Source organism: Ascaphus truei, chromosome 15 (assembly GCF_040206685.1).
Source record: "Ascaphus truei isolate aAscTru1 chromosome 15, aAscTru1.hap1, whole genome shotgun sequence".
Classification (NCBI taxonomy): Eukaryota; Metazoa; Chordata; class Amphibia; order Anura; family Ascaphidae; genus Ascaphus; species Ascaphus truei.
The window spans coordinates 47670032-47696391 of NC_134497.1; the positions used below are offsets into that span (position 1 = coordinate 47670032).

The 26360-nt window shown below is 50.7% G+C and overlaps 1 protein-coding gene across 2 annotated transcripts in view; it reads left to right on the plus strand.

Moving 5' to 3' along the window:
- Positions 1-25995, plus strand: part of NFS1 (NFS1 cysteine desulfurase) — a 27682-nt gene extending 1687 nt beyond the window's left edge. For both annotated transcript variants that reach the window (XM_075572553.1, XM_075572552.1), the window contains exons 2-13: positions 331-407; positions 981-1097; positions 1974-2057; positions 3054-3206; positions 4788-4881; positions 6515-6649; positions 8145-8302; positions 10004-10109; positions 19123-19204; positions 19982-20065; positions 22594-22683; positions 23432-25995. In XM_075572553.1, the coding sequence (XP_075428668.1) occupies positions 331-407; positions 981-1097; positions 1974-2057; positions 3054-3206; positions 4788-4881; positions 6515-6649; positions 8145-8302; positions 10004-10109; positions 19123-19204; positions 19982-20065; positions 22594-22683; positions 23432-23495 (1244 nt within the window). In that variant the 3' untranslated portion in view covers positions 23496-25995. The remainder of the gene's footprint in view (positions 1-330; positions 408-980; positions 1098-1973; positions 2058-3053; positions 3207-4787; positions 4882-6514; positions 6650-8144; positions 8303-10003; positions 10110-19122; positions 19205-19981; positions 20066-22593; positions 22684-23431) is intronic.
- Positions 25996-26360: the final 365 nt, after the last annotated feature.

Genomic DNA, 26360 nt, shown 5'->3' on the forward strand with positions numbered 1-26360 from the left:
ACTCAATTCGCAACACTTTGACTGCCAATTCGCCACAAGTGGTGAATGGCGACACGGTTGCCCACCCTCGTATTGGTGGGTGTGTATATCACACACACACATATACACACACACACACATACACAGCCTTTTTCAAGAGCAAAAACGTTGAGCTAGTAAAGACACATTTATTGTACTATTTGGTGGACGCCATTTTTTACCCTTCTACATAGTACAGTTTAGTGTGTCAGCAGAAGCACTCGCTCTGATCTTTTGGGTTGTTACTGTTGTTGTGTATCCTGACGCCTTTTGTGTATGTGATATATAATGTTTTCTTTGTTCTTGCTGCAGAGAATGGTGTTCATAAACTTCCAGAAGAGTCCGAACTCCGACCCTTATATATGGATGTTCAGGCTACGACACCACTGGTTTGTACCTTTTAAAAGCTTTCAATTGAAAGTAGATTCCCGCGGTTGAATAACACAGCAGTGAAATTCCCCCACGTGGGGATAACTGCTCCAGAGTATTCATTAGGGGAATTCCCTTTCAAAGCTCTGTATGTACGCCCTTTTATGGCCTTATACAATTACCCTGGGCCTTTTATGTATATACAGTGACTAACCTTTCAATGGGCAGCCAGCCCAGGGACCGGAATGAATGAATGTCTCCATTAACATGTTAATTGTAGGTAATTGACACTAGTTTATTATATTTTCTTTTGCAAAAGAATCACCTATATCAGGATTGGCCAACTGCAGTCGTCATGGGCCTCTGTCAGGTTTTAATGATATCCCTGCTTCAGCAGAGGTGGCTCAATTGAGGGATATGTTTTCAATATTGTATGTCCGGGATCTTCATCTGGCGCCCGGTGTGGGACCTGGATGTGGCGCACGGGACCTGGATGTGGTTCTTGGGCTGTCTGCTCCTGCTAATTTCAGCGTTCGGAACGCTTAAATCCCGGCAAATGGATCTTTGTAGAAATCCGCTTGTGCTCTCTCTAGGATCCCAGGGTCCTGGACCGTATGCTGCCTTTTTTAGTGAACTACTATGGAAATCCGCACTCAAGGACTCACGCGTACGGGTGGGAGAGCGAGAAAGCGATGGAGAAAGCACGCGCGGTAAGTGCCCCCCGCAACGTCTCTGTGTTGAACGAGCTGGGTTGTTGGCTTATCTCCTTGCTCGTGTCTCGGGCTTGTACGAACATTTGCTGGCTCTATGAGCAGCTCTTTCCCTAGCGAAGGTTTCTTGGTTATAGACACTGCAGCCTCCCAGGAATCAGACTGGGGCGGTGGAATGCATTGGAAACCTAGTTGCTGCGAAATGCGTCGGTAACAAGGGTTTGGGGCTGTTAGGGGGCAGAGCGTCTTGAGATGGGTCTCCTAGGTAGACCACCTTCACTAAAATCACTAGCTGGGAATTTGCTTAGCATACGATGCAGGCTCTAGTAAATGTAATAATGTTTTGGCACCTGTGGATTTTTTTGCCTTCAGCACTTGCATGTACACCATGATCTCAGCCGGCACTTCCTCTATTCTACAGATCCCTCATATCCCACAAACGTGCTTTACTTTGTACGGAATTGGATGGAGGTTTTTCACCCTGTAGCAGTGTTCTGTCTTCGGACCTGGGCTTAATCTATATCTGATAAAGTGGCCTGCCTCATTAGCACCTATTAGAAGGCATAAATGATTAAAGCAGCTTTTAGCGAAAACCAGTGCGCCCCGATCATGCTTTGGGAAATCCATTGAAATTGTCAAGTTCTTGGTTACTAAAAGAGTAGCCAATCCACAGGACAGCCTTCCGGCAGAGGTGGAAATGTTGGCCCCAGGGGACAGGAATTGGATGGGGTATCTGGGTAGTTACTTGTGACATGCGTTCTAATGGCGTTGGGTATCTGCTGCCGGGTGTGTCCGCCACCGACGCGGTGGTGCGTAAGTAGAAAACGGTTCGGTCGTCCTTCGCTCCCTAAATTCCCCGTCTTTCCTTTTAAACAGCAAGTTGCCTCGCTGATAGGCGCCGATCCCCGAGAGATCATCTTCACAAGCGGCGCGACGGAGTCCAACAACATCGCGCTGAAGGTAACCGCATCCACTTCTTCTTTTTACCGTTTCATCTCCGTTGAGCGCCAGCGGCATCCAAGTGCCACCAGTATCCAGGATCGCATGGCAAAGTCCCCAAACCCGCACCCACCCCCTAGAGTTACTAAACTCCTGATCACGCTACACCATAGGACGCTCAAAGGGTTAAAGCAGGGGCTCTCACGTGGCTTGAGGAAATAAAAACCTTCACAGTGTTAAAAGGTAACATAAAAAATACGTATAGGTGCCCTGATTTTTGCTTTAAAAAAAGCATCAATTATCATTAACCCTGTCACTGCCATTAGTACACTTTGCCCCTAGGCGGGACTGACCCCTTAACCATGTCACTGCCATTAGTACACTTTGCCCCTAGGAGGGACTGACCCCTTAACCATGTCACTGCCATTAGTACACTTTGCCCCTAGGAGAGACTGACCCCTTAACCATGTCACTGCCATTAGTACACTTTGCCCCTAGGAGGGACTGAACCCTTAACCATGTCACTGCCATTAGTACACTTTGCCCCTAGAAGGGACTGTCCCCTTAACCATGTCACTGCCATTAGTACACTTTGCCCCTAGGAGGGACTGACCCCTTAACCATGTCACTGCCATTAGTACACTTTGCCCCTAGGAGAGACTGATCCCGTAACCATGTCACTGCCATTAGTACACTTTGCCCCTAGGAGGGACTGACCCCTTAACCATGTCACTGCCATTAGTACACTTTGCTCCTAGGAGGGACTGACCCCTTAACCATGTCACTGCCATTAGTACACTTTGCCCCTAGGAGAGACTGATCCCGTAACCATGTCACTGCCATTAGTACACTTTGCCCCTAGGAGGGACTGACCCCTTAACCATGTCACTGCCATTAGTACACATTGCCCCTAGGAGGGACTGACCCGTTTAAATGTGACCATCCTTTTAAGGAATCCGACTACATTAATAGGTTGTTTTAATGTATTTTCTCTGTCGCCTCCCACGTGGTGTGAAGGGCGTGGGCCGATTCTACAAGTCGAGGAAGAAACACATCATCACCACGCAAACGGAGCACAAGTGCGTCCTGGACTCGTGCCGCATGCTGGAATCGGAAGGATTTCAGATCACTTACCTGCCTGTCCAGAAGAACGGGATACTGGACTTAAAGGTGAGCTCCCCAGCTGGCGTGTGTCTGTTTGCGTGTGTCTGTTTGCGTGTGTCTGTTTGCGTGTGTCTGTGTGTGTGTCTGTGTGTGTGTCTGTGTATTTGTGCTCAAAAAATGAGCTACTGTATAGGAGTCTATATTGGGGTGCTCTACTCCATTAAAAAAATCATTGTAGATCTGAATGAAGTCGCCTACCATCTTCCTTTAATATATATATATTTTGTGACATAAATACATGACTTCACACTATTTGGCACCACATTGTAGTTGTCATACTCTTGATCATTCCTCCAAGCTACCCTCATTAGCCATTTTGTTTACCCCTGCTGGAGTGTCAACCCGGTTGCAAATCTTTCTGTCATCTGCAAAATATGGCATACCATCCCCTCCAAAGTAAGCCCCCCAGTATACCCCTCCAAAGTAAGCCCCCCAGTATACCCCTCCAAAGTAAGCCCCCCCAGTATACCCCTCCAAAGTAAGCCCCCCCAGTATACCCCTCGCTGCCTTGGATCTTCTATGTTTCCATTCATTTCCCCACTGCGGGGTCAGACTCGCTGGCCTGTAGTTACCCGCCTCTTCCCTACTTCCACGTTTTGTGACCTGGGACCACGTGTGCTCTTGCTCAGTCATGTGGCCCGACACCTGTTAGTGATGGTAGTCGCCCGCACACCCCTTTGAATATCCTTGGATGGATCCTATCTGGGCCCCATTCACTTGTCCGCTTGGTTTTCTAAGTTTCAGTCGGGCTTTCTCCTCGGCCAATGGACGTGTGTCCAACTCCTTTCCATTTCTATCGCTGTCACTCAATACATGCCAGGTTTTCAGGATTCCCCTGCTTCAGCTCAGGGGGCTCAATCAATCCCTGCTTCAGCACAGGTGGCTCAATCAGACTGAGCCTCTGATTGAGCCACCTGTGCTGAAGCTGGGATTTCCTGAAAACCTGACCTCATCCTCAACAAGAATATGACCTCCTCCTCCTCCTCCCTAACCTCCTCCTCCTCCTCCCTAACCTCATTCCCAGGTAGAAAAACAATCTGGCTCAGATATGTGAAGTTTGCAGGGTCCCCCTGTTTCCTCGTGTGACACATTTCCGTGGTGCCCCCCCATCCGTTTCTACACACGTGTGGCGTTTGCACGTTCTCTCCATCCCCCCCCTGTTTCCGCGTGTCACGTTTGCAGGGTCCCCCTATTTCCACGCGTGGGACACTTGCAGCTGTTGGAGCGATGTGCTTTCATGTCTGCAAGATGTTTGTGCCCCTGACAGCGGGTTACCCTCCAACTCCGTGCCCTGTGCCACTTTTGGTGTCTCTCTATAATCTCCCGGTGAACGTGTCTCTCTATAATCTCCCGGTGAACATGGCTCTATAATCTCCCGGTGAACGTGTCTCTCTATAATCTCCCGGTGAACGTGTCTCTCTATAATCTCCCGGTGAACGTGTCTCTCTATAATCTCCCGGTGAACATGGCTCTCTATAATCTCCCGGTGAACGTGTCTCTCTATAATCTCCCGGTGAACGTGTCTCTCTATAATCTCCCGGTGAACATGGCTCTCTATAATCTCCCGGTGAACGTGTCTCTCTTCAGGTTTTGGAAGACGCCATTAGGTCGGAAACCAGCCTGGTGTCCGTGATGGCCGTGAATAATGAGATCGGGGTGACCCAGCCAATATCTGACATAGGTACGGACCCCATTTCTCTCCTGCCAGAACTCGGCTCCCTTCAATATATACTTTTATTCACATATTTGTTCCAGGCCAAACTATCCGGGGCTGTTTTAGTCTTAAAATACTAAGCAGGCGATTCACTAAGTCAATTCAAGTAACTTGCCGTTAATGGCGGATCAGGGTTAGATGGGGGATCCTGGTTTGTTTGTGTGTATATATTGATATATGAAGTGGTTCAAATCTCCGTATCAGTTCCTTGTTTACCTTCATCGGCTCATTCAACCTCCTAGGTCCTCCGGTACCAAAATAAGATTGTAAACTATGGCATGTACAAGAAGCAAAATTATTATTAGGCACAAGAAAAACTTTCTAAAAACACTGCATGAACTCTGACGAATTTCATAGCCCTCCTCACATTGCATAAACCCTGACGCATTTCACCACCTCACACGGCACCAACCCTGACGCATTTCACTGCCTCCTCACACAGCATGAACCCTGACACATTTCACCACCTCCCCTCATGGCACCAACCCTGACGCATTTCACCACCTCCTCACACGGCACCAACCCTGACGCATTTCACCGCCTCATACAGCACCAACCCTGATGCATTTCACCGCCTGCTCACGCGGCACGACCCTGACGCATTTCACCGCCTGCTCACGCGGCACGCAGCCTGACGCATTTCACCGCCTGCTCACGCGGCACGCAGCCTGACGCATTTCACTGCCTGCTCACGCGGCACGCAGCCTGACGCATTTCACTGCCTGCTCACGCGGCACGCAGCCTGACGCATTTCACCGCCTGCTCACACGGCACGCAGCCTGACGCATTTCACCGCCTGCTCACGCGGCACGCAGCCTGACGCATTTCACCGCCTGCTCACGCGGCACGCCGCCTGACGCATTTCACCTCCTGCTCACGCGGCACGCAGCCTGACGCATTTCACCGCCTGCTCACGCGGCACACAGCCTGACGCATTTCACCGCCTGCTCACGCGGCACGCAGCCTGACGCATTTCACCGCCTTCTCACGTGGCACGCAGCCTGACGCATTTCACCGCCTGCTCACGCGGCACGCAGCCTGACGCATTTCACCGCCTGCTCACGCGGCACGCAGCCTGACGCATTTCACCGCCTGCTCACGCGGCACGCAGCCTGACGCATTTCACCGCCTGCTCGCGCAGCCTGACGCATTTCACCACCTGCTCGCGCAGCCTGACGCATTTCACCACCTGCTCGCGCAGCCTGACACATTTCACCACCTGCCTGCGCAGCCTGACGCATTTCACCGCCTGCTCGCGCAGCCTGACGCATTTCACTGCCTGCTCACGCAGCCTGACGCATTTCACCGCCTGCTCGCGCAGCTTTACGCATTTCACCGCCTGCTTGCGCAGCCTGATGCATTTCACCGCCTGCTTGCGCAGCCTGATGCATTTCACCGCCTGCTCGCGCAGCCTGACGCATTTCACCGCCTGCTCGCGCAGCCTGACGCATTTCACCGCCTACACGCGCAGCCTGACGCATTTCACCGCCTGCTCGCGCAGCCTGACGCATTTCACCGCCTGCGCACGCAGCCGACGCATTTCACCGCCTCCTCACACTGCAAGGTATCCTTTTTGACCGCCTTGTCTTTGTTTCTGCAGGGCATATCTGTAACTCCCGCAAAGTTTTCTTCCACACGGACGCCGCGCAGGCCGTGGGCAAAATCCCGCTGAACGTGCACAAGATGAAAATCGATCTGATGAGTATAAGTGGACATAAAATCTACGGACCAAAAGGTATTGGATGGAGGATCAGCTGCAGCATTGTGTAAACTTCTATGGTGCTGTGTGTGTGTGTGTGTGTATATATCTATATTGTGTGTGCGGTCCTCCGTGGGATTGAAACATTGAGTTTCACTAATACTTTGAGTCGGTTAAAAACAACTCCCTCTTACTTTGAATAAAGTGCATCATCTAACTCTTAATATATAGCACAATGAGGGGAGCAGAGAGGCAGAGATGTAAAATACAGAGCAACACATGGGAGTAAGCGTTGGTGTTGCCGGATAATTATGGTGGAACAGAACAGTGTGAAACCGGGACAGAGTATACTCCAATACCACCGTGGTGGGGAAAAGTATTTATGATTGCATACAGTAACTTTACAGGAAAGAGAAGTCCCGAATGAGGAGCCCGATACTCCTTAGTGACCATGCTTCATAGTCACAAGATTGCTGCAGTCCTAGAGCAATCTTTATTGCATAAGAGTCCCGAATATATCTCTGCTGCAGTTCGGGTCAAACTGTGATGTGTGGTGAAGAACGCCAATGCATCTTAGCACCTTCAAAGGTGATGAGGGAAGTGGAAGACACCGCCCCGATGTACGTTTTGCCAACGCTTCCGGTGGCTGAATTCCAATGAGGATGCATTGTGGAAGTACTGTTTTCTGCGTGATGTGGACCAATGGCAGCGACTACACTCGAGACCCCTGATGACGTGTTCCCTGCATCTCACATCAATGGCGCAAATATAGAGATTGATTCTTAGCATGAAAAACAGAATATAAACCAGCATTTAAAAACGTATGCACAGCACTTCAGAGAAACGAAAATAATCATTAAAATCTATCAGCATAAGTGATTCTAGTCTCACAATGCATCTACAGTCTCTTTGTGGTAAATAGCTCTCCAAGTGTCCACCTCCGATCCCTGGGAAAACTTTAGCAATAGCAAATGCTTTCAAAGCAGACATACAGTATATCTGAGCTACGATTGTCTCAAGACGAGAGCCGAAACATCTGTCGGGATAAAGTCATCACCTTTTAATATGACCAGAGAGTGCCTGCTTACTCCACCTGGATAGGCGATTCTTTGCAAGAGCTGTGTGTGTGTGTGTGTGTGTGTGTGTGTGTGTGTGTGTGTGTGTGTGTGTGTGTGTGTGTGTGTGTGTTCTAGATAACTCATTGCTTTCTACATAGAAGTCACAAGATAAGGAAAGTTTTTAACATTCTGTAGTCTTGAGATTTTATACCCCACTGGATTCAGAGATCCTCCTGCAAACCACCCCCAAGTCTTGCCTCCATCTCTGTAGGACCTGGTGAGACCAGAGGGATAAAACATCTCCAGGCTGTTATCAGGGAGCTCCTCACCTTGGTAGCCTCCAGTATGATCAGCGGCATGAGGCTTAACCTGCTTATCTACAGCCCTTCCCTGCTTTGCAATGCATTGTGGTCCCGTCTGACAGCCAAGGGACGTCAGGCTGGATCCATTGACTACCGATTTTCTGCTTTCAGGGGTCGGAGCCATTTACATCCGCCGCCGGCCCCGGGTCCGGCTGGAGGCCCTGATGAGCGGCGGGGGACAGGAGCGAGGCCTGAGATCCGGGACGGTCCCCACACCCCTGGTGGTTGGCTTTGGAGCAGCCTGTGAAGTTGCGCAGGAGGAATTACAGGTGGGTGGCCCTAAGTCCTTCGCCTCCCGCCTCCTCCCGGAAGGCCGGGGACCTGTCAGTGGATAATGTGATACATGAAGTTGTGCCCTCTGCTTTCTGCCCTCCCTATAACGCTTCCATTTTATTAGTGCGTTGGGAAATTAGCCGTACATTTTGAAAGGCTATTAAAGCAGCAGTCGCTGATCCTTTTTTTTTTTTTAAGTTATTTTCCCAAAGCTGCTTTTATTTGTAAAAATGGGATGTTCCGATCAGGAGATGGAAACCTTAAAATATTGAGTCCGGGAGGTTAAAATGGAGCTCTCCCCAGAGCCCTGTGCAGTGCAAAGGTTACCGTGGGAACCTCAGACGCTCGCGGCAAGATACTAACATTGTATAAGTTAAAGCAACACTCCGAGTTGTAATTTTTTTTAATAGGTGGGAAGCAGGGAGTCTCTAGAGCTGAACCGTGTTAATTTCAGCTCCGGGGACCCCCTGCTTCCTGAGATACAGACCTCCGTAGGGGGCGCCGGTATCATCTCTGACTGTGCTTGTTGGGGCTATGGAAATGGCGGTTTAAATGTCACCAGAGCCAAACGGAAGCCGCAACGTCATCCCTTGTGGCTTTCCGTGTGACCGGGAGCTTTAAACCTGCGGAGCTGCTTCCGGCCCCCCCATACAGAGGTACCTCGGGGAGCAGGGGGACCCCAAAGCTGAAATGAACGCGGTTCGGCTCCGGAGACCTCCTGCTTCTAACCTGGGGGCGGGGATGTGTGAGTGGCTTCACTGGTGTATAATTCTCTCATCCCCGATAGTTGTATATGGAACTATCCCGTGTTCTCGTGTCTGTATGCTCCTGTTAGAAAGCGCTCTGTATATATGGGTTGGTGCTGGTTAGGGCTGCGAAACGAGCGTTAGATGTGTTACCTGCCAGAGTTACTGCATTGGGTTTCTAACTCCGTATCGGTTGCTAAGTGGGACTTCAGCTTTTAAGTCATGTTTACGAAATCAGTGCTACTCCATCAAGTGAATGGGACCGTACGGTGTGTCGGGCCCAGGCGGCATAGCAGTACTTAGTTAATATGGTCCTTTACGTAACGTTTTAACTTTATAGCACAACGTTTGTGTGTAGTGATTCTTCTGGAGCATATTTACTAAACCGTGTTAAGCTTTGATTTTCCCCATCCATTTAAAGGGGCATAAGATCCCTCCCCCAAAGTTTCCCCTATGTGGGAAACAGGGGGTCTCCGGAGCTGAACCCCATTAATTTCAGCTCCGGGTCCCCCTGCTTCCTGAGATGCCTCCGTAGGGGGCGACAGAAACTCCTGTAAGTATAAATGTCCCGGTCATGTGGGCCAATAAGAAGCTGCAAATGATGAAATTACGGCTTCCGCGTGACGCGGGTGCTTTAAAGCTGCCATTTCAATAGCCCCACATGGCCCAGCCAGAGCTGCTACCGGCACCCTCTACGGAGGTAAGTATTTCGTGAAGCAGGGGGTCCCCGCAGCTGAAATGAACACGATTCCGCTCCCGAGACCCCCTGCTTCAAATCTATCTATCTAGCGCTATATCTCTAAAATCAGGAGTGCTGCTTTGAGGGGGGGGGGCGGGTGGGGGGTTAGCGACCTGTTGTAAGGCTTGGCACCATTTAGCAGATATGGCCCTACGAGCCACCTGCTACATTATTTAATTTATTTATTTTTGTATTTATTTGTAATAATTTAGTACGATCACGACAGAATCAGCGCGCTGGCGGACAGACTGATCGGGAACATAATGAGAGAAATTCCAGACGTTATTTTAAACGGAGACCCGAAGCAGCGCTACGCAGGTACTACGTCTGAGTGCGCCGGCGCTCTTCCACGCCGCGGGGGGTTGGCATTTCTCAGTCCTTTTTTCTGTCACGCGTACGGTATTGTGAAGGGGGCGCGGTGTCGCGGCGTCGCGGCGGCGTTTTCTGCTCGTGCCCGCTTCGAAGATCCTTTCTTGGGAGAGTTTTTACCGTCCTCGGTGGATTCTAACTTACACCGCGCCGGTGATTCTCCGCCGCTTCCGCATCGGGCGCTCGCTACAGGAGCAATCGCGTGGTGCGCCCGGGCCCCAGATAACGGACTTGGGAGGTGGGACCGCTCCATCAGTCATCCCCTAGAAAAGGAGCAAGTACCTAAGACGTACCTGTCGCAAGCGTCTCTGGTGTGCCAGGTACGTCAGAAGCCATATTTTAGGTACCCCATGGTAGCACTTGGATTGTAAGCTCTTTGGTTTCCTGATGTGCTTATTCCCATTCTAAAGTGCTGCGTATACTGTCGGGGCTATATACATGAAATCATAGGCTTTGGGGAGCCCATGGTGGCATGCTGGCAGCAGTCCCCCCCCCCAGCATCGCTGCGTCATGATGTCACGTTGCCATGACGAGTGGTGTCATTTGACGTCACTCATCATGGCAATGCGACGCTACTGGAGGCGGCCCACTCCGATAAAGTTAAGGCCCCTATCCCAAAGGAAAACACCTCCCTCTGCCTGTCAGGGATCACGCGCTTCCTCTTCTCCCTCTTCCTGTCGGTGCCGGGATCCAACTTCCGCCCGACGGGAGGTTGGGAGAGTCCTGGCAGAGAGCATAGGGTGGAAGAGGGTCCCGGCAGATTCAGACTCATCCCATTGGGTGGAAGGGGGTCCTGGCAGATTCGGGCTTGGCCCCTCAGGTTGGGAGAGGGTCCCGGCAGTTTAGGGCTTGGCCCCTGAGGTTGGGAGGGGGTCCCGGCAGATTCGGGCTTGGACCCTGAGGTTGGGAGGGGGTCCCGGCAGATTAGGGCTTGGCCCCTGAGGTTGGGAGGGGGTCCCGGCAGGTTAGGGCTTGGCCCCTGAGGTTGGGAGTTGGTCCCGGCAGATTAGGGCTTGGCCCCTCAGGTTGGGAGAGGGTCCCGGCAGAGAGCAGATTCAGATTCGTCCCCTGAAGTTGGGAGAGAGTCCCGGCAGGGGGAAGATTCAGACTTGGCCCTGAGGTTGGGAGAGGGTCCCGGCAGGGGGAAGAGTCAGACTTGGCCCTGAGGTTGGGAGAGGGTCCCGGCAGGGGGAAGATTCAGACTTGGCCCTGAGGTTGGGAGAGGGTCCCGGCAGGGGGAAGAGTCAGACTTGGCCCTGAGGTTGGGAGAGGGTCCCGGCAGAGAGCAGATTCAGACTTGGCCCTGAGGTTGGGAGAGGGTCCCGGCTGAGAGCAGATTCAGACTTGGCCCTGAGGTTGGGAGAGTGTCCCGGCAGGGAGCAGATTCAGACTTGGCCCTGAGGCTGGGAGAGGGTCCCGGCAGGGGGCAGATACAGACTTGGCCCTGAGGTTGGGAGAGGGTCCCGGCAGGGGGAAGATTCAGACTTGGCCCTGAGGTTGGGAGAGGGTCCCGGCAGGGGGAAGATTCAGACTTGGCCCTGAGGTTGGGAGAGGGTCCCGGCAGGGGGAAGAGTCAGGCTTGGCCCTGAGGTTGGGAGAGGGTCCCGGCAGGGGGAAGATTCAGACTTGGCCCTGAGGTTGGGAGAGAGTCCCGGCAGGGGGAAGAGTCAGACTTGGCCCTGAGGTTGGGAGAGTATCCCGGCAGGGAGCAGATTCAGTCTTGGCCCTGAGGTTGGGAGAGGGTCCCGGCAGAGAGCAGATTCAGACTTGGCCCTGAGGTTGGGATAGGGTCCCGGCTGAGAGCAGATTAAGACTTGGCCCTGAAGTTGGGAGAGGGTCCCGGCAGGGAGCAGATTCAGACTTGGCCCTGAGGTTGGGAGAGTGTCCCGGCAGGGAGCAGATTCAGACTTGGCCCTGAGGTTGGGAGAGGGTCCCGGCAGTGGGAAGATTCAGACTTGGCCCTGAGGTTGGGAGAGGGTCCCGGCAGGGGGAAGATTCAGACTTGGCCCTGAGGTTGGGAGAGGGTCCCGGCAGGGAGCAGATTCAGACTTGGCCCTGAGGTTGGGAGAGGGTCCCGGCAGGGGGAAGATTCAGACTTGGCCCTGAGGTTGGGAGAGGGTCCCGGCAGGGAGCAGATTCAGACTTGGCCCTGAGGTTGGGAGAGTGTCCCGGCAGGGAGCAGATTCAGACTTGGCCCTGAGGTTGGGAGAGGGTCCCGGCAGGGGGAAGATTCAGACTTGGCCCTGAGGTTGGGAGAGGGTCCCGGCAGGGAGCAGATTCAGACTTGGCCCTGAGGTTGGGAGAGGGTCCCGGCAGGGAGCAGATTCAGACTTGGCCCTGAGGCTGGGAGAGGGTCCCGGCAGGGGGCAGATACAGACTTGGCCCTGAGGTTGGGAGAGAGTCCCGGCAGGGGGAAGATTCAGACTTGGCCCTGAGGTTGGGAGAGGGTCCCGGCAGGGGGAAGATTCAGACTTGGCCCTGAGGTTGGGAGAGGGTCCCGGCAGGGGGAAGATTCAGACTTGGCCCTGAGGTTGGGAGAGGGTCCCGGCAGGGGTAAGATTCAGACTTGGCCCTGAGGTTGGGAGAGGGTCCCGGCAGGGGGCAGATACAGACTTGGCCCTGAGGTTGGGAGAGAGTCCCGGCAGGGGGAAGATTCAGACTTGGCCCTGAGGTTGGGAGAGGGTCCCGGCAGGGGGAAGATTCAGACTTGGCCCTGAGGTTGGGAGAGGGTCCCGGCAGGGGGAAGATTCAGACTTGGCCCTGAGGTTGGGAGAGGGTCCCGGCAGGGAGCAGATTCAGACTTGGCCCTGAGGTTGGGAGAGGGTCCCGGCAGGGAGCAGATTCAGACTTGGCCCTGAGGTTGGCAGAGTGTCCCGGCAGGGAGCAGATTCAGACTTGGCCCTGAGGTTGGGAGAGGGTCCCGGCAGGGGGAAGATTCAGACTTGGCCCTGAGGTTGGGAGAGGGTCCCGGCAGGGAGCAGATTCAGACTTGGCCCTGAGGTTGGGAGAGGGTCCCGGCAGGGAGCAGATTCAGACTTGGCCCTGAGGTTGGGAGAGTGTCCCGGCAGGGAGCAGATTCAGACTTGGCCCTGAGGCTGGGAGAGGGTCCCGGCAGGGGGAAGATTCAGACTTGGCCCTGAGGTTGGGAGAGGGTCCCGGCAGGGGGAAGATTCAGACTTGGCCCTGAGGTTGGGAGAGGGTCCCGGCAAGGGTAAGATTCAGACTTGGCCCTGAGGCTGGGAGAGGGTCCCGGCAGGGGGCAGATACAGACTTGGCCCTGAGGTTGGGAGAGAGTCCCGGCAAGGGGAAGCTCAGACTTGGCCCTGAGGTTGGGAGAGGGTCCCGGCAGGGGGAAGATTCAGACTTGGCCCTGAGGTTGGGAGAGGGTCCCGGCAGGGGACAGATTCAGACTTGGCCCTGAGGTTGGGAGAGGGTCCCGGCAGGGGGAAGATTCAGACTTGGCCCTGAGGTTGGGAGAGGGTCCCGGCAGGGAGCAGATTCAGACTTGGTCCTGAGGTTGGGAGAGGGTCCCGGCAGGGAGCAGATTCAGACTTGGCCCTGAGGTTGGGAGAGGGTCCCGGCAGGGGGAAGATTCAGACTTGGCCCTGAGGTTGGGAGATGGTCCCGGCAGGGGGAAGATTCAGACTTGGCCCTGAGGTTGGGAGAGGGTCCCGGCAGGGAGCAGATTCAGACTTGGCCCTGAGGTTGGGAGAGTGTCCCGGCAGGGAGCAGATTCAGACTTGGTCCTGAGGTTGGGAGAGTGTCCCGGCAGGGAGCAGATTCAGACTTGGCCCTGAGGTTGGGAGAGGGTCCCGGCAGGGGGAAGATTCAGACTTGGCCCTGAGGTTGGGAGAGTATCCCGGCTGAGAGCAGATTCAGACTTGGCCCTGAGGTTGGGAGAGTGTCCCGGCAGGGGGAAGATTCAGTCTTGGCCCTGAGGTTGGGAGAGGGTCCCGGCAGGGAGCAGATTCAGACTTGGCCCTGAGGTTGGGAGAGGGTCCCGGCAGGGAGCAGATTCAGACTTGGCCCTGAGGTTGGGAGAGTGTCCCGGCAGGGAGCAGATTCAGACTTGGCCCTGAGGTTGGGAGAGTGTCCCGGCAAGAAGCAGATTCAGACTTGGCCCTGAGGTTGGGAGAGTGTCCCGGCAGGGAGCAGATTCAGACTTGGCCCTGAGGTTGGGAGAGTGTCCCGGCAGGGAGCAGATTCAGACTTGGCCCTGAGGTTGGGAGAGTGTCCCGGCAGGGAGCAGATTCAGACTTGGCCCTGAGGTTGGGAGAGTGTCCCGGCAAGAAGCAGATTCAGACTTGGCCCTGAGGTTGGGAGAGTGTCCCGGCAGAGAGCAGATTCAGACTTGGCCCTGAGGTTGGGATAGGGTCCCGGCTGAGAGCAGATTCAGACTTGGCCCTGAGGTTGGGAGAGTGTCCCGGCAGGGAGCAGATTCAGACTTGGCCCTGAGGTTGGGAGAGGGTCCCGGCAGGGAGCAGATTCAGACTTGGCCCTGAGGTTGGGAGATGGTCCCGGCAGGGGGAAGATTCAGACTTGGCCCTGAGGTTGGGAGAGTGTCCCGGCAGGGAGCAGATTCAGACTTGGCCCTGAGGTTGGGAGAGGGTCCCGGCAGGGGGAAGAGTCAGACTTGGCCCTGAGGTTGGGAGAGTGTCCAGGCAGGGGGAAGAGTCAGACTTGGCCTGAGGTTGGGAGAGGGTCCCGGCTGAGAGCAGATTCAGACTTGGCCCTGAGGTTGGGAGAGGGTCCCGGCAGGGGGAAGATTCAGACTTGGCCCTGAGGTTGGGAGGGGGTCCCGGCAGGGGGAAGATTCAGACTTGGCCCTGAGGTTGGGAGAGGGTCCCGGCAGGGGGAAGATTCAGACTTGGCCCTGAGGTTGGGAGAGGGTCCCGGCAGAGAGCAGATTCAGACTTGGCCCTGAGGCTGGGAGAGGGTCCCGGCAGGGAGCAGATTCAGACTTGGCCCTGAGGTTGGGAGAGAGTCCCGGCAGGGGGAAGATTCAGACTTGGCCCTGAGGTTGGGAGAGAGTCCCGGCAGGGGGAAGATTCAGACTTGGCCCTGAGGTTGGGAGAGAGTCCCGCAGGGAGCAGATTCACACTCCAGGCTCTGTAGTTCTTAAGCGTATTTCCTCCCAGACGTATCATGTAACAGAATTCCCAGCTTCTCTATCTCACTTTCTGGGAGGAGTTTCTGGCTCTTTTTTCTTTAAAAGGAGGATGTCTGTGAATTAAGATCGGTCAGGCAGAGAGCTCGGATAATAATCAGCCATCTTGAAGTCACGCCTCCTGGAAGTCAGAAGTTACATGTTTAAAGCAGCAATCCAAGCTGCCGTTTTAGTTTTTAATTAATTTTCCCCTTTAAAATGTGCATCAATACAATCCACATAATGATAAGTAATGAGCTAAGTTGCTGATCGAACGGCAAAGATTTGGCTCGGGGGTTCACTAAATGGCTGTCAGTGCAACAGAAGAGGACCAAAGGTGCACAGTTCTGTGGGGAAGATCATGTGACCAGGCAGTCACTAGATACAATTGGTGCACTGCTAGAGAGTAGAAGGCGGAGTTGAATATGTGTGAGTGTAAGGATAAGAGAAAGAGGTTTGAGGAGATGGGAGGGAATGGGGTTAAGAGGGCATGTGGTAGACTAGAGGAGGAAGAGGAGATCAGCAGTGATACGTCCTCCTCTGTGACAGCGGAGAAGGAGTCGAGGAAGGCAGGAGGAGAGTTAGGAAGAGCACAACGGTAATTAGAACTGCCGTTAGTGGTAATGACATGCAAATCGTTTATTAATCATTAGAGCAAAGGTCTATATTTTGGAATGGCTTAAAGCAGCCGTCCAAGCTGCCGTTTAAAAAATAAAATGTATTTAATTTTTCCCCTTTAATATGTGCATCAATACAATCCACACAATAAGTCATTAGCTAAGTTGCTGATTGATGTGTTCTCCTGTGATCGATCGGTGAAGATTCAGCTTGGGGGTTCACTAAATGTCTGTCAGTGCAGCAGATGAAGACCAAAGATGCAAAGTTCTGTGGGGAAGATCATGTGACCAGGCAGTCACTAGATACAATTGGTGCACTGCTATAGAGAGGGAAGGGCTCAAAAAGGGGTGCGCCAGAGCATGTTTCAGAAGAGGAAGGGGATGTGACTTTGTAAATGGTTGATATAGAAACAAAAAATGCTTATTACATTATACTGCATTAAAAATGTATTCGTAGTGGTTTAAAATTAAAAAATCATAGTTCAAAACTCATTTATTTAAAAAAAAAAAAAGAAACATCTAGGATATTACTTGGTCTGCAGCTTTAAGGGGTCAGTCCCTCCTAGGGGCAAAGTGTACTAATAGCAGTGACATGTTTAAGGGGTCAGTCCCTCCTAGGGGCAAAGTATACTAATGGCAGTGACAGGGTTAAGGGGTCAGTCCCTCCTAGGGGCAAAGTGTACTAATGGCAGTGACATGGTTAAGGGTTCAGTTCCTCCTAGGGGCAAAGTGTACTAATGGCAGTGACATGGTTAAGGGTTCAGTTCCTCCTAGGGGCAAAGTGTACTAATGGCAGTGACAGGGTTAAGGGGTCAGTCCCTCATAGGGGCAAAGTGTACTAATGGCAGTGACATGGTTAAGGGGTCAGTCCCTCCTAGGGGCAAAGTGTACTAATGGCAGTGACATGGTTAAGGGGACAGTCCCTCTTAGGGGCAAAGTGTACTAATGGCAGTGACATGGTTAAGGTGTCAGTCCCTCCTAGGGGCAAAGTGAACTAATGGCAGTGACTTGGTTAAGAGGTCAATCCCTCCTAGGAGCAAAGTGTACTAATGGCAGTGACATGGTTAAGGGGTCAGTCCCTCCTAGGGGCAAAGTGTACTAATGGCAGTGACATGGTTAAGGGTTCAGTTCCTCCTAGGGGCAAAGTGTACTAATGGCAGTGACATGGTTAAGGGTCAGTCCCTCCTAGGGGCAAAGTGTACTAATGGCAGTGACATGGTTAAGGGGTCAGTCCCTCCTAGGGGCAAAGTGTACTAATGGCCGTGACATGGTTAAGGGGTCAGTCCCTCCTAGGGGCAAAGTATACTAATGACAGTGACATGGTTAAGGGGTCGGTCCCTCCTAGGAGCAAAGTGTACTAATGCTAGTGACATGGTTAAGGGGTCAGTCCCTCCTATGGACAAAGTGTACTAATGGCAGTGACAGGGTTAAGGTGTCAGTCCCTCCTAGGGTGAAAGTGTACTAATGGCAGTGACATGGTTAAGGGGTCAGTCCCTCCTAGGGGCAAAGTGTACTAATGGCAGTGACATGGTTAAGGAGTCAGTCCCTCCTAGGAGCAAAGTGTACTAATGGCAGTGACATGGTTAAGGGGTCAGTCCCTCCTAGGGGCAAAGTGTACTAATGGCAGTGACAGGGTTAAGGTGTCAGTCCCTCCTAGGGGCAAAGTGAACTAATGGCAGTGACATGGTTAAGGGTCAGTCCCTCCTAGGGGCAAAGTGTACTAATGGCAGTGACATGGTTAAGGGGTCAGTCCCCCCTAGGGGCAAAGTGTACTAATGGCAGTGACATGGTTAAGGGGTCAGTCCCTCCTAGGGACAAAGTGTACTAATGGCAGTGACATGGTTAAGGGGACAGTCCCTCCTAGGGGCAAAGTGTACTAATGGCAGTGACATGGTTAAGGGGACAGTCCCTCCTAGGGACAAAGTGTACTAATGGCAGTGACATGGTTAAGGGGCCAGTCCCTTCTAGGGGCAAAGTGTACTAATGGCAGTGACAGGGTTAAGGGCTCAGTCCCTCCTATGGACAAAGTGTACTAATGGCAGTGACATGGTTAAGGGGTCAGTCCCCCCTAGGGGCAAAGTGTACTAATGGCAGTGACATGGTTAAGGGGTCAGTCCCTCCTAGGGGCAAAGTGTACTAATGGCAGTGACATGTTAAGGGGTCAGTCCCTCCTAGGGGCAAAGTGTACTAATGGCAGTGACATGGTTAAGGGGTCAGTCCCTCCTAGGAGCAAAGTGTACTAATGGCAGTGACAGGGTTAAGGGGTCAGTCCCCCCTAGGGGCAAAGTGTACTAATGGCAGTGACATGGTTAAGGGGTCAGTCCCTCCTAGGGACAAAGTGTACTAATAGCAGTGACATGGTTAAGGGGTCAGTCCCTTCTATGGACAAAGTGTACTAATGGCAGTGACATGGTTAAGGGGTCAGTCCCTCCTAGGGGCAAAGTGTACTAATGGCAGTGACATGGTTAAGGGGACAGTCCCTCCTAGGGGCAAAGTGTACTAATAGCAGTGACATGGTTAAGGGGTCAGTCCCTTCTATGGACAAAGTGTACTAATGGCAGTGACAGGGTTAAGGGGTCAGTCCCTCCTAGGGGCAAAGTGTACTAATGGCAGTGACAGGGTTAAGGGTTCAGTTCCTCCTAGGGGCAAAGTGTACTAATGGCAGTGACATGGTTAAGGGGTCAGTCGCTTTGAAGTATTGTTTTTAGAATAAGTGATTTAAGTTAGTTTGAGCTGGGACGTGGGAGGGTTTCACTTCCTCTGGCTGGTCCCTTTTGTTTGATGTCCCTGTGTGTTCTCCGCTTCCCCAAACCTTTTTATTGGCTTGCCCAGGTCAGGTTTTCAGGATTTCCCTGCTTCAGCCACAGGTTGTGGAGTCTTCGACTGATCCACCTGTGCTGAAGCAGAGAGATTGTTAAAACCTGGCCTGTTGTGGGGGGACGGGAATTGACCCCGTGTGCTAGGCTGTGTAAATTACATTTTCTTCCGACTAAGTATTCAACTGGGAGCGGTTGAGATTTATCAACATTTATCTGGGATTTGACTTGAATGGCTGATTAAAACGGGATCTCCTGCTGTAATGTGAACTCTCTTGACGGATCAGGCCGCTGTTCTTGGCCAGCTGTCCGTGTCTGTCCGAAGCTGCGTATAAATGGCACTAAACGCTGTGATTTCCTCACCCCCCTCGTCTCTTTTGTAGGCTGTGTAAACTTATCCTTTGCTTATGTGGAAGGGGAAAGCCTGTTGATGGCGCTTAAAGATGTGGCCCTTTCATCTGGAAGGTACGTGAAAGCAAACAGACCTCTTACTACCCTCGTTTGTCTGTGACGCGCCAGCCTATACAAAGGAGGGGTACAGCGGCGTGATCATTACCCTGCGAGACCTCGGCACGGCTTCCTGCCATGTCATTTGCGGCTCTGCCTGTGACGGGGACAGCAGGAAGGGGGAATATTTCAAAGGAGTGTCCTTTTAATATCAGTCTTAGTAGGGTCTGAATATTGTATCTTCCGGTCATGGAGTTCTGTGACATGACACGGATGTCCTGTGACACCTAGAACTTCCTGTACCATCAATGATGTCAGCAAAGTGCACAAAAGGCAAAAGGCAACTGCCTTTACATACCAAAATCTGCCATTTTCCTGTAGTTAGTTTGCAAACACGGTGAGCTGAGACTTGGGAGGGGTTTCATTTCCTGAGCGTGTGTTCAACAAGAGTTTGCCCAGGCAAAGCCCCCTATCTCACTTCCCTTTATCTGTGTTGGCTCTGATAAGGACAGGTTGGGGTTATGGTAAAGAAAACACTTGACTGACAAATTCTCCCCCATTCGGAAAAGCACTTTGTCCATTAATTTCCTGAGACACAAAAGAAACCAAATCTTTGTGTTTAGCGCGGTTCGATTAGTTTTGGGGAAACCAACTAGATTGGGGAAATATTGTGTTCTGTATGGCTATGTGGGATTGCAACTTCAAAGGCAGGTTACACCCGCACAAGGTTTAATATATAGGGTTTGTATAATTGTCCCTTGGGAGAGGGAGTATATGAGCTTCTCCTTGTTCCAGTGCGTGTACCTCTGCCTCTCTGGAGCCGTCCTACGTATTGAGAGCTATCGGAGCCGATGAGGATTTGGCTCATTCATCCATAAGGTTGGTGTTTTTAATTATAATTTAAAAATATACTATACTAAGGTTCAGCTCATGCATGATTCACCTTCTCTCCTCTCCCCACTTTTTCTCTCCCTTCCTTCTCTCTCTCCTCCCTCCCTTCTCTCTCTCCTCCCTCCCTTCTCTCTCTCCTCCCTCCCTTCTCTCTCTCCTCCCTCCCTTCTCTCTCTCCTCCCTCCCTTCTCTCTCTCCTCCCTCCCTTCTCTCTCTCTCCTCCCTCCCTTCTCTCTCTCTCCTCCCTTCCTTCTCTCTCTCTCCTCCCTTCCTTCTCTCTCTCTCCTCCCTTCCTTCTCTCTCTCCTCCCTCCCTTCTCTCTCCCCACTTTTTCTCTCCCTTCCTTCTCTCTCTCCTCCCTCCCTTCTCTCTCTCCTCACTCCCTTCTCTCTCCCCACTTTCTCCATCTTCCCCCACTCCCCCCTCTCCCTTCCTTCTCTCTCTCCACCGCATCTTTCATTGCCCGTCACCAATTCTTTCCGTCTCTCTCCCTTCCAGCATTCTTGCTTTCTCATGTGACTTACTCTTTCTTTCTTCATTTGCTTTCTGTCTACACTATAGCTATCTGCCACCAGGCTATGTGCACTATGATGTCACAGATGAGCTATATCTGAGAGTTACAGACAACATAATTTTATAATATAGAGAGATTTATTCTGCTAACTTCTTGCTTAGAACTGTTGTTCATTGAAGCTGCTATGACCATGATTCCCGTCCTCTATAATCTTATCGCAAAATTCAAACAGAATTAAAATATTACTGTACATATAAATCAACAGGTGTCCAGCATGAAGCTACACTAGATCCCTTACTATGCTGCTCTCTAGATGTAGAAATATATTAAGACGTAAATAGTCATGAAATCTTAATATTCCTATTATTGCAATGTAAAGCAGATAAATAACTACTTAAATAGCAATATTACCAAGAAAAAAAACTGACAAGATTAGTAGCAGCAGTATGTGTGTGTGTGTGTGTTGGGGGGGGGGGGGGGAGGTGCTGTGCAGTTGTGTTGTGTGTGTGTGTGTGTAGCAGCTGCAACATAGTTTGTGTGTAGCAGCAGTTTGTGTGTGTGTGTGTGTGTGTGTGTGTGTGTACACAGAGGGGGCGGCAGTGTGTGGATATAGATAGCTGCAGTGTAAGCGTATATAGAGGTGGTTTAATGTATTTACCATTTTATTTTAATAAAAAAATCTATATAACTATACAAAAGTGTCTATTTATGAAAAAAAAGCCTACACTTAGCCAATACTAGTAATAATCCCCTCAGAACAGGGCATTACTGGCCAATAATGCCCTGGCTGGGTTAAAGTCCCTCGGCTTCGCCTCGGGCCTTCAGCTCTTCCAGGGCCAGTAATGCCCTGTTCTGAGGGGATTATTACTTAAACATTATATGGACACAGAGTATGCAGTGATAGTAAACTAGACTTGTTAGTCTCATAAGCCACTGCTATACGACCGTATCTCTTGGAGTATTGCAGAGTGCTTCCGGGGGTGTGTCGCCTCCCACCTAAAACCCTACGCCCGTTTCATGTGCCGACGCACACTTCAGGGAGATGTGTACTAATTTTATGCCAAAAAGGTCATTTGTGACACTTGGTGCGTAGGCCTTTACACATGAACACAACATAGGAAGAAAAGTAAAAGTTACAACAAATAATATAATTATATTATGTATTACTAGCGGTACCCGGCGTACCATACAGCTCTTGCATAGCAGATCTTATAGGTTATTAATGAAATATGACTCTCTGTTTTCACCCCTCCCTGTAATGCCTCGTTGTCTCTTGTCCCCTCTTTCGCACCTTACGCTCTCCTCCATCATGCCCTGCTCCTCTTTGCACTCTCCCCTCCCCTCTCTGCACTCCCTGACTTACTGTGTTTGCTCTTCTTTGTGCACCCTGCACTCCCTCCTCTCCTACTCACCTCACCTGTCTCCTCTCTTTGCTGTCTCTCTGTTTCCTCCTCCTACTCACCTTGCTGTCTCTTCTCCCCTCTCTTTGCACTCCCTCCTGCCAGATGTGCACGCTGCTCTCCATTCCTTCCTCCTCGCCATCCATCTGTGTCCTCCTCTCCTTTGCTGTCTCTCTCCTTTCTCCTCTCCTTGAGGCATTCCAGTTGTTGCAAACATCCTTAGCCAAAGATAGATGAATATTTCAGAATGTTTGTCTGTGTGGCAAGTCAGCCACTGGGTGTTTTTGTATTGTTGTTTAGCAAGCCTGTAACAGCTGAACCTTTGTACGGAAACATACCTAAGCCGTGTGTGTGTGTGTGTGTGTGTGTGTGTGTGTGTACCCACCCACCGGCTTGGCCTGTCCCTTCATTTTACCCACAATGCACTCCCCCCCCGCCCATATTCTACAGGGAGGATATATATATTTTTTCTATCCTCCCTGTAGAATATGGGAGGGGGGAGTGCATTGTGGGTAAAACGGAGGGACAGGCCGAGCTGGCGGGTTTGTGTTACACTGCCGCAGTGGACACGTAGGTGACACCGGTGTCCTGTCCCTTTCTAGGTTTGGCATTGGACGCTTCACAACTGAGGAAGAGATCGATTATACGGTGAATAAATGCATCGTGGAGGTGAAACGGCTCCGGGACATGAGGTACGGAATTTATTACCTGCGTCCATTCATTCGTAAGCCAAGAAATCGGGGGTTACAGGGATATATGCATGTATATTTAAATCTGGAGATTACGCTGGCTGCACCTCACATTTGGGCTGTAGCAGTGGAGGTACTGTACATAAATACTCTGTAACCATCCAGGGAACTCGCACACTCCCTAATACAGGAGTGGCCAACTCCAGTCCTCAAGGGCCACCAACTGGTAAGGTTTTAAGGATATCCCTGCGTCAGCACAGGTGGCTTAATCAGTGGCTCAGTCTTCGACTGAGCCACTGATTAAGCCACCTGTGCTGACGCAGGGATATCCTTATAACCTGACCTTTTGGTAGCCCTTGAGGACTGGATTTGGCCTCTCCTGCCCTAATACATGAAATACATTTATTAGCACACACACACAAATGTGGGTTCCTGCAGTGCTGGTTGCCGAGCCGGGGGGGGGTTCTTCAGCTAGTTCTCCATAGGAGCCAGATCTGATAGCATTTTGAAGTTGAAAGGCCCGCGAGCTTATTGTAATGTCATTTTAGATAACCTCTTTAACATATATATCTTCAATTCCGAGTGCGTTTCAGCGTGGGAAAACGGCCTCGGCAACTTGTGTGAAATTAGCAGGAGCAGAGTCCAGGGGTAACACCCAGGTCCCATGCCGGGTGCCAGATGAGCAGTGTTGTAGTGGGTGCTGCGGATCTGGTTGACGCTGTCCGTTTTAATCTGTGTGTATTCTTCACAGCCCTCTGTGGGAGATGGTTCAGGATGGCATCGACTTGAAGGACATCAAGTGGACCCAGCACTGAAGCTTCGATCATCGGCACTACGTGGGAATGGTGTGATGTAGATCATAGCATTTTCTTCAGCTAAATTCCATGGCTTCTGTTACACAAGATGTGCTATAAATATAGCTGCAAACCATTCATTTAGCAGAGAGGGACGACGACTGATCTGTGTGTAATCCTAGCCTCCTCTTACTGACCGGTTGTGTTAAGTGGAAGCTGATACTGTAGCAGTAGCTGTAGGAATAATCCAGTTTATGTTGGACTTTCAGGCGTCTCCCTTTGCTGCTGAATGAAGTCGGGATGCATTATGTCCGAGTGGCTGCTTGTCCCGGGCAAGCCAAATATTCACAGGGTACCTATAATTTCCCACTTGGGCAGTAGGATGGGGGGTGAGGGGGTTGGCAGGAGCGGGATGTAGAACATGATATTCATACCCTTATCCAGGGGATCTCTTTGATGCTGAGATATAATATTTAATGGCATCCGTGGGTATTAGTTAAGCTTTTGGGTTTTTAATGTAAATACATGTTGAAACCCAAATAATATTACAAGGAGTATCAAATATATTGTTGCAAAGATAATGTAGCTACTGGCAAACACTCCCAAAATCTTAAGAAGAACAATAAAAAAGTATATATATATTTTTTTGTATTTTCTCCCACCTCCCATTGCATGTGTAAAGAACATAAAAAGGAAGCATCTAGTACATTTATATAGGAATAGCAGTCAGAGCAGTCTACCAATGGGTTTTATTCAGGCCTTCACCTCGGACCTTGATCTTGATGAAGGTCCGACATCAGAAACTGTTGCTGCAAGTCGCAGTAAATCCCTTTGTTGGGCGCTGGGAGCGCTCGTCCTTTCTATAAGGATTCTCTCCGCCCTTTATCAATATAAAGGCTGAAAGTAAGAACTGAAACATTTGAGGATGCTGTTAAAACCATTTAATTAGCCCATTGAGTACCTGCTACTTCTTTAGAACTGTACCAAGTATCCCCTCGCTTACGTTTATACCGCGGACCTTTATCAATATAAGGTCCAATGTCGGGGTGGAAACCGATGCACCCTGAGCCCGTTTGCTGCTTTTGGGGTTATATATGCAGAAATCCTGCAGCAACTTGATGAAGGATTCCTTCTCTTAACCAAACTATTTTCTAAAGCTCTGTGTTGTGGACTTTTTGATAAGTTATGCGATTTGTAATTGTGTTTGACAGCCAGCCGGCTACTAAACAAGTCCTTCTGTGTCCCGAACTGCAACACATATTGGATATTGCATTCTACTGACGCACAAGGACACACAACTGTGTGCTCCAACCCTCTTTGCAATATGTTATAATGTGTGTATGCGTTCTTGTGGAATAACCGAGGAATGAGCTTGTGGGTTTGCCTTTTTATGCTTAGTGAAAGCTCTCCTGTATCTGGGGCTTAGAATATTGCCTTATTATGTTTCAGTGGTACGGACTCCTTACTACTTATATGTACAATGCAGAGGTTTTGTTTAAAAGACTTTTCCGGTGCCGAAGTGCTCTCAGGTAGGGTGTGCGGCTCCGGTCGGAGGATCAGAGGTAACATTCTCGCCCCGAGCAACGTCCACTATATTGTTTCCCAAAGATGTCTATTCTTGTGGGGTTTTTTGCCATTTTTTCTGGACTGTAACAGATGGGGCTGATCTAGGCGTGATACTGTTATAACACAGACTGTAACAGATGGGGCTGATCTAGGCGTGGTATTGTTATAACACAGACTGTAACAGATGGGGCTGATCTAGGCGTGATATTTTTATAACACAGACTGTAACAGATGGGGCTGATCTAGGTGTGATATTGTTATAACACAGACTAACAGATGGGGCTGATCTAGGCGTGATATTGTTATAACACAGACTGTAACAGATGGGGCTGATCTAGGTGTGATATTGTTATAACACAGACTGTAACAGATGGGGCTGATCTAGGCGTGATATTGTTATAACACAGACTGTAACAGATGGGGCTGATCTAGGCGTGATATTGTTATAACACAGACTGTAACAGATGGGGCTGATCTAGGCGTGATATTTTTATAACACAGACTGTAACAGATGGGGCTGATCTAGGTGTGATATTGTTATAACACAGACTAACAGATGGGGCTGATCTAGGCGTGATATTGTTATAACACAGACTGTAACAGATGGGGCTGATCTAGGCGTGATATTGTTATAACACAGACTGTAACAGATGGGGTTGATCTAGGCGTGATACTGTTATAACACAGACTGTAACAGATGGGGCTGATCTAGGCGTGATACTGTTATAACACAGACTGTAACAGATGGGGCTGATCTAGGCGTGATACTGTTATAACACAGACTGTAACAGATGGGGCTGATCTAGGCGTGATACTGTTATAACACAGACTGTAACAGATGGGGCTGATCTAGGCGTGATACTGTTATAACACAGACTGTAACAGATGGGGCTGATCTAGGCGGGATATTGTTATAATACAGACTGTAAACAAATAAACACCTGTCTGAAAAACACTGGCCTGAATCTTTCCTGATCTACCATCTACTAAAAGGGTATGAAAGCGACTCCTACAGCTGCTCTCTAACTCCTCCCCTATCTGCACCTATAACCTTTCCCATAACCACTCCCTATGAATCCTATAACAATCAAAGTATTCATATAACTCCTCTCGGAACTGCTCCTATAACCTTTAACCCTAACTCCTCTCCTAACTGCTGCTATACCTCCTTCCCTTAGCTGCTCCTATAACTGCTCCCTATCCCTCCTCCCTAACTTTTCCTATAACCCGCTCCCTATAACTGCTCTCCTAACTGCTTCTGTAACCTCTCCCCATAGCGCTCCCTGGGACGAGCTGAGCAAAGCGGATAACAGAACCGTC